The sequence below is a fragment of the Trichoderma breve genome, chromosome 5 (assembly GCF_028502605.1).
Source record: "Trichoderma breve strain T069 chromosome 5, whole genome shotgun sequence".
NCBI classification, from domain to species: Eukaryota; Fungi; Ascomycota; class Sordariomycetes; order Hypocreales; family Hypocreaceae; genus Trichoderma; species Trichoderma breve.
Window position 1 is genome coordinate 2,375,174 of NC_079236.1, and position 12,570 is coordinate 2,387,743.

Here is a 12,570-nt window from a genome sequence, read left to right on the forward strand (position 1 = left end):
ATTCACCCTAATATTCCTTCCTTCTTTTTGGACTCTGCTTGTTAATATTAGAAGGCGAGCTGATTCTTGGATACATTTAAGCATTCTTCTGGAGCCAGCTCGGCTGATAGAGAGACACATTCTGTGTTATCCTATAAGGCAGCAACAAAACCTCAGACTCATATTACCCCTAAATTAAGCCTGTTAGGCTGGGGTTCCCGAATCTCAAGATCTGTTTCCGGTACTGGGACAATGTCGCTTCCTTCGAGATGCTCCAGCTGTGACGAACCCGGAGATCCTATGGAAACGACACCACGCGTGGATGATGGACGAATTCCTGAAGACAATGTTACTCCCATTTCTACACGGCAGTTTTGGTTGCTTTGTTGTGGGTGAGTGTCAGTGCCGTTCAAAGGAGAGATTGCATGAGTTGACTCAAGCTGATCTGTTCCCATAGAGTCTGTTCAGGTCTGCTACTATCGATCATCGACTCCTCCATCCTAGCAACCAGCTTATACACAATCGGGGTCGAGTTTCAAGAGCATAGCCTGATCAACTGGGTTGTGCTAGCCTATACTTTAGGCTATGCTGGCTTCATCGTGTCATGCAGCACTCTTTCCGATATTGTTGGACGGCGTAATGCTTTCGCAGCTTCATATATACTCTTTGTGTCCTTCTCTATTGCATGTGGCTTTTCTAAGCACGTAAAGTGGCTGATAATATGCCGAGGATTTCAGGGGATTGGCGGTTCCGGTCTGTGAATACGAATCCCTCCCCTCTTACACAAAGATGGTGAAAGGCTTACAGTGCTTTGCAGGTCTATATGCCTTATCAATGATCATATTGACCCATCAATGCCCACCGCAGCTTCGTCAATATATCGGTAGCATCATAGGAGTGGTCATTGCCAGCGCGGGCATTCTTGGGCCAGTTTTGGGAGGGATTTTCGCCGAATACACAAGCTGGCGGTGGATTTTTTGGATGAAGTCTGCAATCCCGACTGTGTGTATGATGGAAGAAGTCAGCTAACGTGGAAGACAGCGGGCCCATTGGATTTGCTTCTCTGATTGTTTTCTTTATTAGCTGGCCCAGCAAAAGGAAGATGTCTCATACACAGACCACACCGTGGAAGCAGTTTGACTTTGTCGGTACCATACTAGGAATCACGGCCTCGATTCTCGTTGTTTTTGCATTTCAGAATGCCGGTGAGTCCGAACCAAAGACCTGGAGGCGCCCGATATTCATCGCACCATTGGTCATTGGTTTGGCATGCTGGCTGGCACTCTTCGCCTGGGGATTCGCTATTGAGAAGTGGTTTGCTCAATCCATCGCTCCCGTCTTTCCTATAGAGCTTCTACGAAATCGACGCTACGCGAGAAGCATGTTGACTACTTTTCTACTGGGCTACCCTTATTTACTCTTGATATTCTTATTTCCAATCAGGATGCAAGTCGTGAGCGACAAGAGCCCACTCCTTGCAGGGCTAACTTTGCTTCCTATGCTAGGAACAGCGGCTATCGGGAGCATGGTCAGCGGAAAGGTCAACGCAGTCAAAGATCATCTCTCTGGGACCTTGCGTTGTGGTTCATGGCTCATGGGTCTTGGATTTGTGCTCCTCACAACGGTTAGAGGACCTGAAAACGACGCAAGAGCTCTTGGGTTTCTAGCTTTCGTGGGGTTTGGGTTTGGTCTTTTTACAGCAGCAGCAACCAATGTGATAAGTGTTGATGTTCTGACACGCCAAAGGGGTAAGGAGGTCCTTTATTCTTTTACACTGCTTTGTTGGTATAACATGCTGACTCTTTTGCCTTTTAGCGTCAGCTCATGGCATTCTTGCGCAAGCGAGAATATTAGGAGGAAGCCTTGGCGTAGCAGTTTCTACGTTGTTCTTACACACCGAAGTCATTAACCGACTTCCGGATATTCTGACCCTTGACGAGCTGGCTTTCATGGAGGGCGACATGAAAAATCTAGTGGGAGATAGCCTGGAAGCTGTCAAAAAAGCATATTCGTCAGCTTTCCACAAGAGCATCACAACGGCCGCGGTAGCAGCTTGTTTGGCGGTGCTATCGACTGCCTTTATGAGCTGTCATATACGCAAAAGGGACATCGAGCAGCAGCTTCAAGCGACAGTTCCGAGAGATGGGCAACAGAGAGCCGTGGAACCTTTGATTCGGTTGCAGGACGTTGCGCATTTAGAAGAGCCGATGAAGTAAATTAGGCATGCTGTCTGTTTTGGATGTAACACTCATGCCTATAACTTGAGTGTTTTTGTTCAGGTTTATGAGGGATCTGAATGACGGAGAGGTGGACATCTTCTTGACTAGCACTCTTGGACGGTTGAAGGAGAGCTGCTTCTGGCTCTTGTGTACGACAAATACCTCTTGCTACAGCAAAAGCATTGGCATAAGCGAATGGCCCTGACCACCCTGTGTCTTTTTTGCTCCCCTGCTGTATTTCTCCTTCCCTTCACTTTGCTTCTTTCATGCTCTTGGCTCGGAAGGGCTTATGACCGGATAAGTGAGGATAAAAATCCGCATAGAAATAATTGCCAAGCGTGGGATCCTCGAGACGGTAAAAAGTGTTGCCGCCTGCTGAAGATGCAATCACTCTGCATGTGTTTCTGCCCCACGTTGAGAAGCGCGGGGTCAATTTTCAACCGGAACCAAAGGTGGGGGAATTGGCGATTTGGAGACGCCCTGGAGCTTGTCGTCATTTTTGTATAGCATGATGAATGGATACTAATTCCCTCTAAGAGTCGTGCTTGAAATCTGTTGTAGCTACTATTAGTGCCTCAAATCAGATACATGAAATGTACATGTTGTGATTCAGTCCTTCAGCTACCTTACCCAATCGTAACCTTGTGCCCTTGGTATCTCATATCTCGTCCTCTCCAATTTGGAGTCAACATCAAAACCCACTTTTCCTTCTACGACTTTCCATCTTCTCTCTCTTCTCCTTGAGCAATTGGCTAGCGTGCAAAAGTCAACGGAGAAGCATATCTTTATCTTGATGCCTTCCGTCCAAATCAAAACTACTGCCAATCTTTTCCGCACTGCTGTGACTCGTTCATCTTTCTTACAAAGCGGCTACAACCGGTCCTTGTCTAGATATAGCCAGAGACAAACCCTTGCTTCTCCGTCTCTCACCTTCAAACCAGCCATCTCACAAAGTAGATTCACCATCTTTACACGAACCATGGCTTCATCTGCAGCAGCTAAGCGTCTGGAGGGCAAGACCGTCCTCATTACTGGAGCGTCTTCTGGAATCGGACGGTCGACGGCTCTCGAGTTTGCGCGGACCAACCCCAATGGCAACTTGCGACTCATTGTGACGGCTCGCCGTGCGGAGTCGCTGGAGGAACTTGCTGCTGAGATTCACAAGGAGACCAACAATGGAGTCAAGGTGTTGCCTGTGAAGCTTGATGTGAGCAAGGCGGATGAGATCCGGGGCTTTGTGAACGGTTTGCCGGAGGAGTGGAGGGATATCCACGTCCTCGTCAACAATGCGTAAGTTTTCTCCTCTTCTCTTATAATAGACGATGAAAGGAAGTATTGCCTTTCATCTACTGTCAATAGCTTTACTAACTACCTATTTCTCAGCGGACTCGTTAAGGGTGTGGCCAAAGCACCTGAAATTGATGAAGAGGACATGAACATTGTCTTCACGACAAACGTCACTGGTCTCATCAACATGACACAGGCCATTTTGCCAATTTTCCAGAAACGACCTAATGGCGGCCAGGGAGATATTATCAACATTGGTTCCATTGCCGGTATGTTTTTTTTTTCGGTGGCCTCACGACTCCTCTCTCATCCTTTCGTCTTAATGTGTGATATTAACCTCCCGTCTCTTTATAGGCCGTGAGCCATACCCCGGAGGCGGAATCTACTGTGCCAGCAAAGCCGCTGTCCGAAGCTTCACGGATAGCTTGAGAAAGGAGCTTATCGCCACTCGAATCAGGGTCATCGAGATTGACCCTGGCCAGGTTGAAACGGTAAGGCAGCTCGAAGGACTAAAATCAAGCTTGTCCATTGCTTACAGCTGCCACTAGGAATTTTCCGTTGTTCGTTTCTACGGTGACAAGTCCAAAGCTGATGCTGTCTATGCGTGAGATTTAACCCGTTCTCCTCTGCCGTTCGGCTTATATCATCACTTTATTGTATGGGCACTGACACACCACCACCAGTGGCTGCGACCCCCTCACTCCTGAGGATATCGCTGAGGTCATTGTCTTTGCCGCCACCAGAAAGGAGAATGTCGTCGTTGCCGAGTCTCTGCTCTACCCCAACCACCAGGTATGTGACCCCTCGTTCTTTCGATTCCTGCTTGACACTTTCTGATTGCTGACGGGCGAAAAGGCATCTGCTCTTATCATGCATCGCCGACCAACTTAGATAAAACAAATGTGTAGACATATGAGCACTTTAATATAAGGTAAAATATGCACATTTAGTAGATTAAAAATAAATAAATAAATAAGCATTTAAACATTTAGCAAATAAATTGGATTGGTAAATTGCAAATTTCGATGTATCTGGCTTGCATGTTCGAAAATTTCTCTTGCCCCTAACCCACGACCAGCCGAAGCCAGAAAAGAATCAGGGGCCTTCTAAGAACGAAAATTTGATCTACCAACGTTCCGTTAAGAATCCATTCTGAGATGAATCGGACTCTTGCTGCCACAAGGACAGCACCGCTGGGTTGTGTTTGTTGAAACACGACATAATGGATACACACACACACACACACACACACGTGGGGGGAAGGGGCAATCTTCCACGGCACTCATCGTTATTCATCAATTGACTGACCTTGTTCGTACAAATAATCATGCCTTTTTTGTTTCTCTTTCCTTTCCTAAATCCAAGGACGCCACGCTAAAAGAAAAATGAAACAACTGGAGAGACCCATCCAGTCAGACCATGAACAGTCTTGAAAAGAGGCGGCAATTCGCCTTCAGCTTACACATTGCAATCAACAACCTTCCATATTTCAATCTCCGATATGTTGAAACAAGGGAGAAATGGACTCGCCATAATGATTTCGGCGGATGGCTTCGGACAGGAGAAAGGAGAGATCCAAAATGACCAGCTTACTCGAGTTTCTCACTCGTTCCTCGTTGATGGGGAAGCTGTTGGTAACAACAATGGTGTCGATGCACTCGCATGCTTGCAATTGCTCCAAACAGTCTCCGCCAAAGACACCATGGGTAGCAATGCAATACACCTTTTTGGCCAAGCCTTTCTTGACGACGGTCTCAGCCGCTGCGATCCACGACCCTGGCTTGTCAATCATGTCATCGACTATGAAGACGGTGCGATTTCTCACGTCTCCTACCAGCGTGATCATGTGCTCTGCCCTAGGATCCTCGAAAGCATTGTCTTCCTCGTCGGAGCTGCTTTCACCGTTGGCGCCGCCGGCCAGCGACTGACGATCGGGCGCAAAGAAGGATGAAGCATGAGACATGGTCATCGGATCATCGCCCTGCACGCTGTTACCCGCCGTAGATCGTCCCGGAGACGGGAAGTCATCTTCGACAATGTGGCCTTGAATCAGCCGGCCATGAATGACTTCTTGGGCACGACGATCATCATAGTCAGAGTCGAGATGCACAGCGCTCTTTCGCCTTGTTGCGGGTTGATCTGCTTGGACAGGATCAGCAAGATTCGTCGCACTTGTCGACAAATCGCTAGACCGAATAGGCGAACCTTGCGAGTCGGTCACAACTCTAGTACTCCTAACGGGGGTCCTTGCTCTGTCGTGGCTTGGGGCGGGCTTGTCTGGCCGACTTTCGCTCTGCGCCGCGTCCTTGAATTCAGACCGCTGATCAAGCCCATCGAGATGGTTCATGATCATGCTGCCTGTCATATTTGTTCCGCGTCTCCTGTCGGTGGTGACCAGCCCAAAGTTCAGCTTGAGAGCATCCGCAAGTGACGTAACTCGCTTTGTACCACCAGGGTTTTTGGACACCACCACAGCCTCTCGCCAATTTGGCACATTTCGCTTGATCCATTTGGCAATAATGGGTTCAGCATGGAGGTTGTCAACGGGACACCTGAAGAAGCCTTGCATCTGCGAGGCATGAAGGTCCACGGTGATGACGTGCTTAACTCCAGCAACGCCCAGCAAGTTGGACAGCATCCTTGCGGTAATAGCTCCTCTGGGAGACTTCTTCTTGGACTGTCGGCTGTAGGGGAAGTACGGGAGCACAGCTGCGAAACAATGTCAGCAATGTTCCACAGCAGAGCCGGTGCCCGTTGAGCGAACCTGTGACCTTGTTGGCAGAGCCACCCTTGCAAGCAGAGATCATGATGAGCAACTCCATGATGGAGTCGTTGATCCTGGGACTCCCAGACTGGACAACGAAGACATCCTTCTCTCGGACGCTTGTGAGGATCCGGACACTTGTCTCGCCCTTGGGAGTCAGTCAGTATCTGCCGAGGCCGACAGTCAAGGAACCAAAAACGGCAACGAAGAGCTACAGGAAGCTCACATTGGAGAATTGGGTCAGCTCCGCTTGGGCAGGAGTCATGCCCAAGTTCTCACATATTTGGCCTGTGAGAGCTGGGCATGAGTTGCCGGCGAAAATGAGCGTGTTGCGCATTGCGGCCGACCCTTGGGGGGAGAAGGGAAAAAAAGTTTGAAGAAAAAAGTTGGGTGAGACGAGGAGCTTTTTTTTCTTTCTCTAGGCGTGGAGCCCTAGGCAATCATACTGTGTGGATTGCACGTGAGGCTACGGTGCGATCTACTGCTGCTGCCAATATCATTGGTTCTTTTGATGGACCGTCAATAGTTTAGACCTTGCAGCCTCCCGCAAAAACACAGTGCGATTTCGACACAGATCATCATGGCGGGGCAATTCAGCTGCAGCAAGTGAATTTTGTCGGATTATCGCGAGCGTTATCATAATGCATGCATTGGCTTTCCGATTGTTGCTTAGACCAACAACCAGTTCCACAAAAAACATGTTGCCGCCGATGTAATATCTGGAAAGATATACATGACTAGCATCCCGTATTGAGGGCCCAGCATCTTCATGAATTGATGAGAATTGGTCGGCATGGGGATTCCTCATCTGATTACCACGCTGGAGAATTATGCCTCTCACGAGATTCTCCAGCACCAAGTGGTAGTCGTCGATGGCCCAGCATTGGCTTATCATATTCTTCATCTCTGCAGATTTCAAGGGGCCAATCAGCCGTCATATGGCCTTCTCAGTCGACTCGTCATTGAATGGTTGGATCGTCTGGAAGATCAGCAAGTGACCATGTCAGCTTCTTCCCAAACCCATAACGTAGCAAATAAAGATGATAGCTAACGCTTCAGCAGTCGAGCCATATACTTCGATGGCTACCTGCCAGAATCCAAGCAGCCTATCCGCATGGAGAGGGTGATGAAAGTAACTTCCCGGCTCAACTTGTTCTACTCTTCAAATTCTATGGCTTGTCCTCGCAAGCATGTGGTTCCTACAAATGATATATATCTAGATGCAAACCGCCCGGGAAGATTCACCGATAAAACTTCCCTGGATCCGGCTTTTCTTGTTCCCGCAATCATTGATGCTATCAGAGGTAGCTCTCGATACCGAGAAAAATGCTTCATTATTCCAGGAGAGGCTGACGCCTACTGTGCTTCGGACATTGCGAAGCATGGTGGTACAATTTTGACATCCGACTCGGATCTACTTGCTCATGACCTTGGCAATGGCAAAGTTGTCTTCTTCCGAGATATCCATGAGAATGCTAGTTCGATGCTGGCTTGCGTGGTGTATGCGCCTCGTGAGATATACACGAAAATAGGATTGTCAAAATCCGTGGAAGCTTGTCGCTTAGGGTATGAACGGCTGCGTAACCCCAACGCAACGCTTCCTATGCTATTGAAGGCCTGCTCGAAACCTATAGCAGATGCTCTGGACTATGATCATTTTCGTCAACAATATGTCCACCACGAAAGTGCTCCAGTACCGCACTTGGTGGACGGTAGTTTGCTCCCATTGAGCGGCCTTGACCCCAGAGTGTCAGAACTGCTCCTTCAAATTGGCCAGGCGCCTAAAGCCAAGAACGCCCGAGAGAAGGCCAAGATTTTTCTTCCATCCTTATTCGATAATCCCACCAAAGGCACATCTTGGGACGCAAGCGCGCATGTCCGGACGTTGGCCTACACGGCGGCGTGCCGCTATCTTCAATGTCGCTGCTCTATGTCAGTTGAGGAATACAGAAGAGTGCAGAACATCAATCAAAAGGGACGAGAAATTTCACTGCTATCCAGCGATGAGACAAATATAGCGGCCCGTGAGCTGCTGGAACTTTTGAGGCGAGTAAGAGAAACAAATATAGCACAGCAGTATCGGTGGGTTCTGCTGTGCGTGATACTGAATGTTATAGAATGCAACCAGCAAGGCAAGAATTCACATACACTAATCACGCTTCAACGAAATGGTAGCAGATTGACTGCTGCTGGGGATAAAATACCTTGGGATATAATTCACTTTAGCGCACACATTCAAGCCGGGTTGTATTCGCTCCGCCTATTGAGTCAAGTGCTTTCTTCTGTAATTGTCGAAACCAACAGTACAGATGAGTTTACGCTCAGTCTCATTCAAATTGGTGGCATTTTAGCGGAGCTCCCTCCTCTCCATGAGTATCCGGACGTTTGTTTGCTATCTGGTTTCTTAAAGGCATCAAGAGAACAACAGATAGCAAACATTCTATCAGAGTTTATAACGTTTGAGCAAGCACCATCTCAAGGCGAACAGTCTCGCCCGAAAGCAGAGGACAAAACACCCAGCAAGCGGGGAGGCAAATCACAAGGCATAAACAAGAAGACGAACAAGAAGACAAGTAATTCCAGTGTGAATAGAGGAAACAAATTCAATGTCCTCTCCATAGATACCTGAATAATACTAGATCTGATAGTCATCCATTCTTTCATATAGATTATTTTCTTACACTTGAATTTCACCCAGTCATTATAAGGCTAGATGGCCATCCGGGGAAAAAAAAAGGATATCTTTTGATCAGGTTTTCTCATACTGGAGTAGCTTCATGTATATCTGCAAGTAATTGCAAAAGTGCAACAGGGGCCTCCTTCTCGTCTTCAACGTCCTGCAACAAATTCTCTTGAGTGTCTCCATTACCAGCGGCGCGAAGTATCCTCCATGCTCGGCGGAACTCATTGCGGATCGAGACGATGCCGTTGTGTGTCACCGTTCGTGCCACGTTGTGGTCTATTTCGAACGGATCTTCAATGGCGAATAGATACCGAAGTCGGATCTCTTTGACCTCTCCATTCTTGGTAGCCTGTGGAGAGGCTGGCGGCTGAGTATTGAGGCCTGAAGGTGTATGAGGTGTATGAGGTGTATCAGCATCTGTCTTCTGGACTTCATATACCGTCTTTGCCCCCGTCCAGCCCTTTTCTTGCTTTGTCAAAATTCCTCCATGAGTTCGCAAACTGATGACATTGCGGCCCCAGTCAAACCCTCTACTGAGGCCATTGCCCATCATGCCGGTTTGAGCAAAGTATTCGAAAAATCCTCTGAGTAAGTGCCCCACGCTTTCGGTGTTTCTGTTGAGCTGATTTTGGGATGCCAGTCTGATGATTTCTTCCTCGTTTCTCCAGAATTGGATATTGTAGCCTCGGCAGCTTATCGTGGACTGTATCTCGGCCGGAGTCAAGTTGTTGGGAGGCGCCGGTGCGAGCTGTTGGAGATTGGGGCACACAAAGGGCTGCGCAACATTGACGAGATAATGCAGTACCATCAGCACGTAACCATAGCTACTCAAAGTGCCACGGTATCCAGAGTTGATGCCACGCATTTTGGCCCAGTGCTTGACAAATAGAATCATGGGTCGGACTCTCGGGTCAGTATGCGAATAGCAGCGTAGCAAAAGGGTGTTCTGGAGAGCCAGGTGGGCAGAAAAGTTGATGTCGCATTGTACCCCAACATCGGATTTGGGAAACTCGAGCGGATCTCGTTGCCTCTGACCAGATTGATTTGGTGCCATTGTATGGGGATCAGTAAGTGCCTTGATCTTGCCAAAATCTGAAGAGAACTCGGCGGGGATTGACACGACATAATATGGTTTCCCAGGTGCCATCATTCTCTTCTCGAGGGGCTGCCGCAATATTTCGATATAGCGTTTGATAGCAGGTACGACAGCAGCGTCGTACAATTTATTTTCAATAGCCCTTTCAAATTCATTGGCTAGATGAATACTTTTGTGGCGACATCCTACCGCTTGAATCGTTGCCTGTTCCGGGAATTGTTCAAGATAACCACTCAGTTGATCTCGTATCTCTTCATGAAATACCCCAGCAACATATCGGCTGGTTATGGTTGATTGAGGTGCGGGCGCCGAGCTCCCTAAACTGTTTACGATGCTCCTTATCCTGGTGTAATATTGCGAAGGTGTCTCTTGTTGATCTTGCTCAAACAGTAATAGTTGAACGGAGGGAATTTTCTTGAGCTTCTCGAGGGCCAGTTGAAGTTCTCTGTTGTATGTGACAGGTTCAATATCCAGCAATGACCTAAATTGCAGAGATTCCCACTGTCTTATGACTTTGTCATCCTCAGGTTGTCTTAGAGGGAGCCCTTCGTGCCATGACTTCCATTGGCGCAGTATGTTTTCTCCCTCTACTTGCATAAACACTCCAAAAAGAGAGCGATGGTCGAGTGAGTTTGAACGAGCATTCGCTGCAGCAATGGAAGGAAGTCTGGAAACATGATCCCGCAAAGAATCGTCCGCTAGCCCCTGGATAAATGCGTAACAGACACGGTTTAGAATGTCCCAGTCGGCTGCCGTAAAATCTTTGCAGTTTGAAGCAGTAATATCGTAGCCACCAGCTCTCCGTAAAATGCGCTTGGCCAGACCATAGTAGGAATCTAGTGAGTTTTTAGGGCCTTGTTGAAGTCGAAATCGCTGTGGTTCAGTAGAATCCTTGCAGAGTATCTCAAATTCACCCACCGAATCTGAACCAGCCTCGGCGACTCCGCTTTGTTCGTGATCTTCGTCCTCGCCTCGAATAGAGCCGTCATTGTCAGGCTCTATTTCAGCAGCTCCAGATTGAGTCTCTTTATCAAGGCCACGCTCCCATTTCTCGCGTGCTTCCAATAGACCTTTAAAGAGGTCTTCTGGAGGAAGCTCACATATCTTGATAATCGGGACTCTCGTGCGACTTAGAAGCCTGGCACCAAGCCCTGCCTGCAAGAATGCCTTTTCAATCAATCGAGGTATAGGGGACCCAGGAGCATCAGGTGGAATCTTGGACAGAGGCGATACCAAGCCCAGGTCCAGGTCAGAGGCCTTTGTAGCAAAACCGGAAGACAAGCTGCCAAAACACTTCAGTTCCACGGAAAAGGGGGGGATCCTGTTGTTCACATCCGGTTGTTCTTCAAACTGACCAGCTTCAAACTGACTAATGACTTCGCGGCAGATGTGCTCTATACGTTGACGAAAAGCCTCCTTTTCAGCTATCTCGGACCTGTCGATCTCGGAGTAACTCAAGACCTGATGACATAACATATCTAGTAGGCGGGCCTGGCTCGCGATTTCTTCGGGCCTAATGGAACGATGTTGATAGTGAAATGAGCCTGAGCTCTGGTGATGTGCACCACGAGACGGGGCTGCATTATATTGTCTCATGGTCGATGGATTCTGGTACTGAGGCCTATTCGCAGATGCCTGTGAAGGACCATTCCATGAATTTCGAGAACGGGGAAAGTCTGAGGATCTCGGGCCTGAGGTTGAACGAGACTGATGCTGCTGCTGGTGCTGCTGGTGCTGCTGCGGTGGCCATTGGGCATTCCTAGCCGGAAGCTGCTGCCGAGGCTCGGGGCTGACTGTGAACTGCATCTGACGTCGTTGAGCCTGGTTCGGTCGCCTTCTTGACGTGGAAGGAGTGCCTGCTGGATTGGTGCTTTGGTTGGCATTGGCATTGACATTGGCATTAGCATTTGTGAGAATCATATTTCGGAGATGACCCTCAAGCCCAGAGACTCCGTCACCTTCAACACCACGTTCTCGTTGATTAGGGAGCATCTTGTTTAATCAATGGATAAAGATAGGTGTGAAGATTGCAGCAGTGGCGAGCTTTCAGCACTTTAAAAACTTTGGTATCTTATCTTTATAATTGACATCCTCAATATCGCAGAATACTGGCTTCAATCTTCTGATATGTAAGTTTTGAAGCACCTGATAAGGGAGAGGGGAAGCGAGACAAACAGGAAGTCACTTCGGTACTGAGCGGTACACAAGAGGGGATTTGCTTTTTTAGAAGCAGGATATCCAAGAAATAGATACCACGAAGTTACTTTGGAGAAGCGGAGCTAGAGGAGGCCAGCAAGCTGTTAGTGCAACGCTGCCAGCGCTTAGCCTCAGCAGGTACCGCCGGCTAAGGTACAAAGGATCGGCCTCAGCTGCTGCATGACACCAGGCCCCAGCTACGGCATTGAACTTGGACCGACCTAGCAAGGTACCATAGCGCTGTGGTTATTCATCCCGTCCTCAAAGGAAATAAAACCAGATACTACCGTAGAGGAACATAGGTATATTACCCGATACTAGAGAAACATAGCTATAATAGCGGATA

At 48.3% G+C, this 12,570-nt stretch overlaps 5 protein-coding genes across 5 annotated transcripts; 3 read left to right on the plus strand and 2 right to left on the minus strand.

The window, feature by feature from the left end:
• Positions 1-231: 231 nt before the first annotated feature.
• Positions 232-2,195, plus strand: T069G_08378 (major facilitator superfamily domain-containing protein; the record flags this gene model as incomplete). The annotated part of the gene is made up of 5 exons (XM_056175588.1): positions 232-371; positions 437-732; positions 797-965; positions 1,021-1,727; positions 1,795-2,195. 5 exons carry the CDS (start codon positions 232-234, stop codon positions 2,193-2,195), a joined length of 1,713 nt encoding a protein of 570 aa, XP_056026537.1.
• Positions 2,196-3,177: 982 nt separating this feature from the next.
• Positions 3,178-4,376, plus strand: T069G_08379 (short chain dehydrogenase domain-containing protein; the record flags this gene model as incomplete). Its single annotated transcript, XM_056175589.1, has 6 exons — positions 3,178-3,488; positions 3,582-3,754; positions 3,840-3,976; positions 4,034-4,089; positions 4,169-4,277; positions 4,341-4,376. The coding sequence occupies 6 exons, from the start codon at positions 3,178-3,180 to the stop codon at positions 4,374-4,376; spliced, it is 822 nt and encodes a 273-aa protein (XP_056026538.1).
• Positions 4,377-4,974: 598 nt separating this feature from the next.
• T069G_08380 (phosphoribosyl synthetase-associated domain-containing protein) lies at positions 4,975-6,586 on the minus strand (the record flags this gene model as incomplete). Its single annotated transcript, XM_056175590.1, has 4 exons — positions 4,975-5,719; positions 5,804-6,194; positions 6,250-6,397; positions 6,476-6,586. The coding sequence occupies 4 exons, from the start codon at positions 6,584-6,586 to the stop codon at positions 4,975-4,977; spliced, it is 1,395 nt and encodes a 464-aa protein (XP_056026539.1).
• A 456-nt stretch (positions 6,587-7,042) lies between these two features.
• Positions 7,043-8,402, plus strand: T069G_08381 (XPG domain containing domain-containing protein; the record flags this gene model as incomplete). The annotated part of the gene is made up of 3 exons (XM_056175591.1): positions 7,043-7,251; positions 7,312-8,299; positions 8,367-8,402. The coding sequence occupies 3 exons, from the start codon at positions 7,043-7,045 to the stop codon at positions 8,400-8,402; spliced, it is 1,233 nt and encodes a 410-aa protein (XP_056026540.1).
• Positions 8,403-9,008: 606 nt separating this feature from the next.
• On the minus strand, positions 9,009-12,020 carry T069G_08382 (cid1 family poly A polymerase domain-containing protein; the record flags this gene model as incomplete). The annotated part of the gene is made up of 3 exons (XM_056175592.1): positions 9,009-9,281; positions 9,372-9,465; positions 9,529-12,020. The coding sequence occupies 3 exons, from the start codon at positions 12,018-12,020 to the stop codon at positions 9,009-9,011; spliced, it is 2,859 nt and encodes a 952-aa protein (XP_056026541.1).
• Between the last annotated feature and the right edge of the window lie 550 nt (positions 12,021-12,570).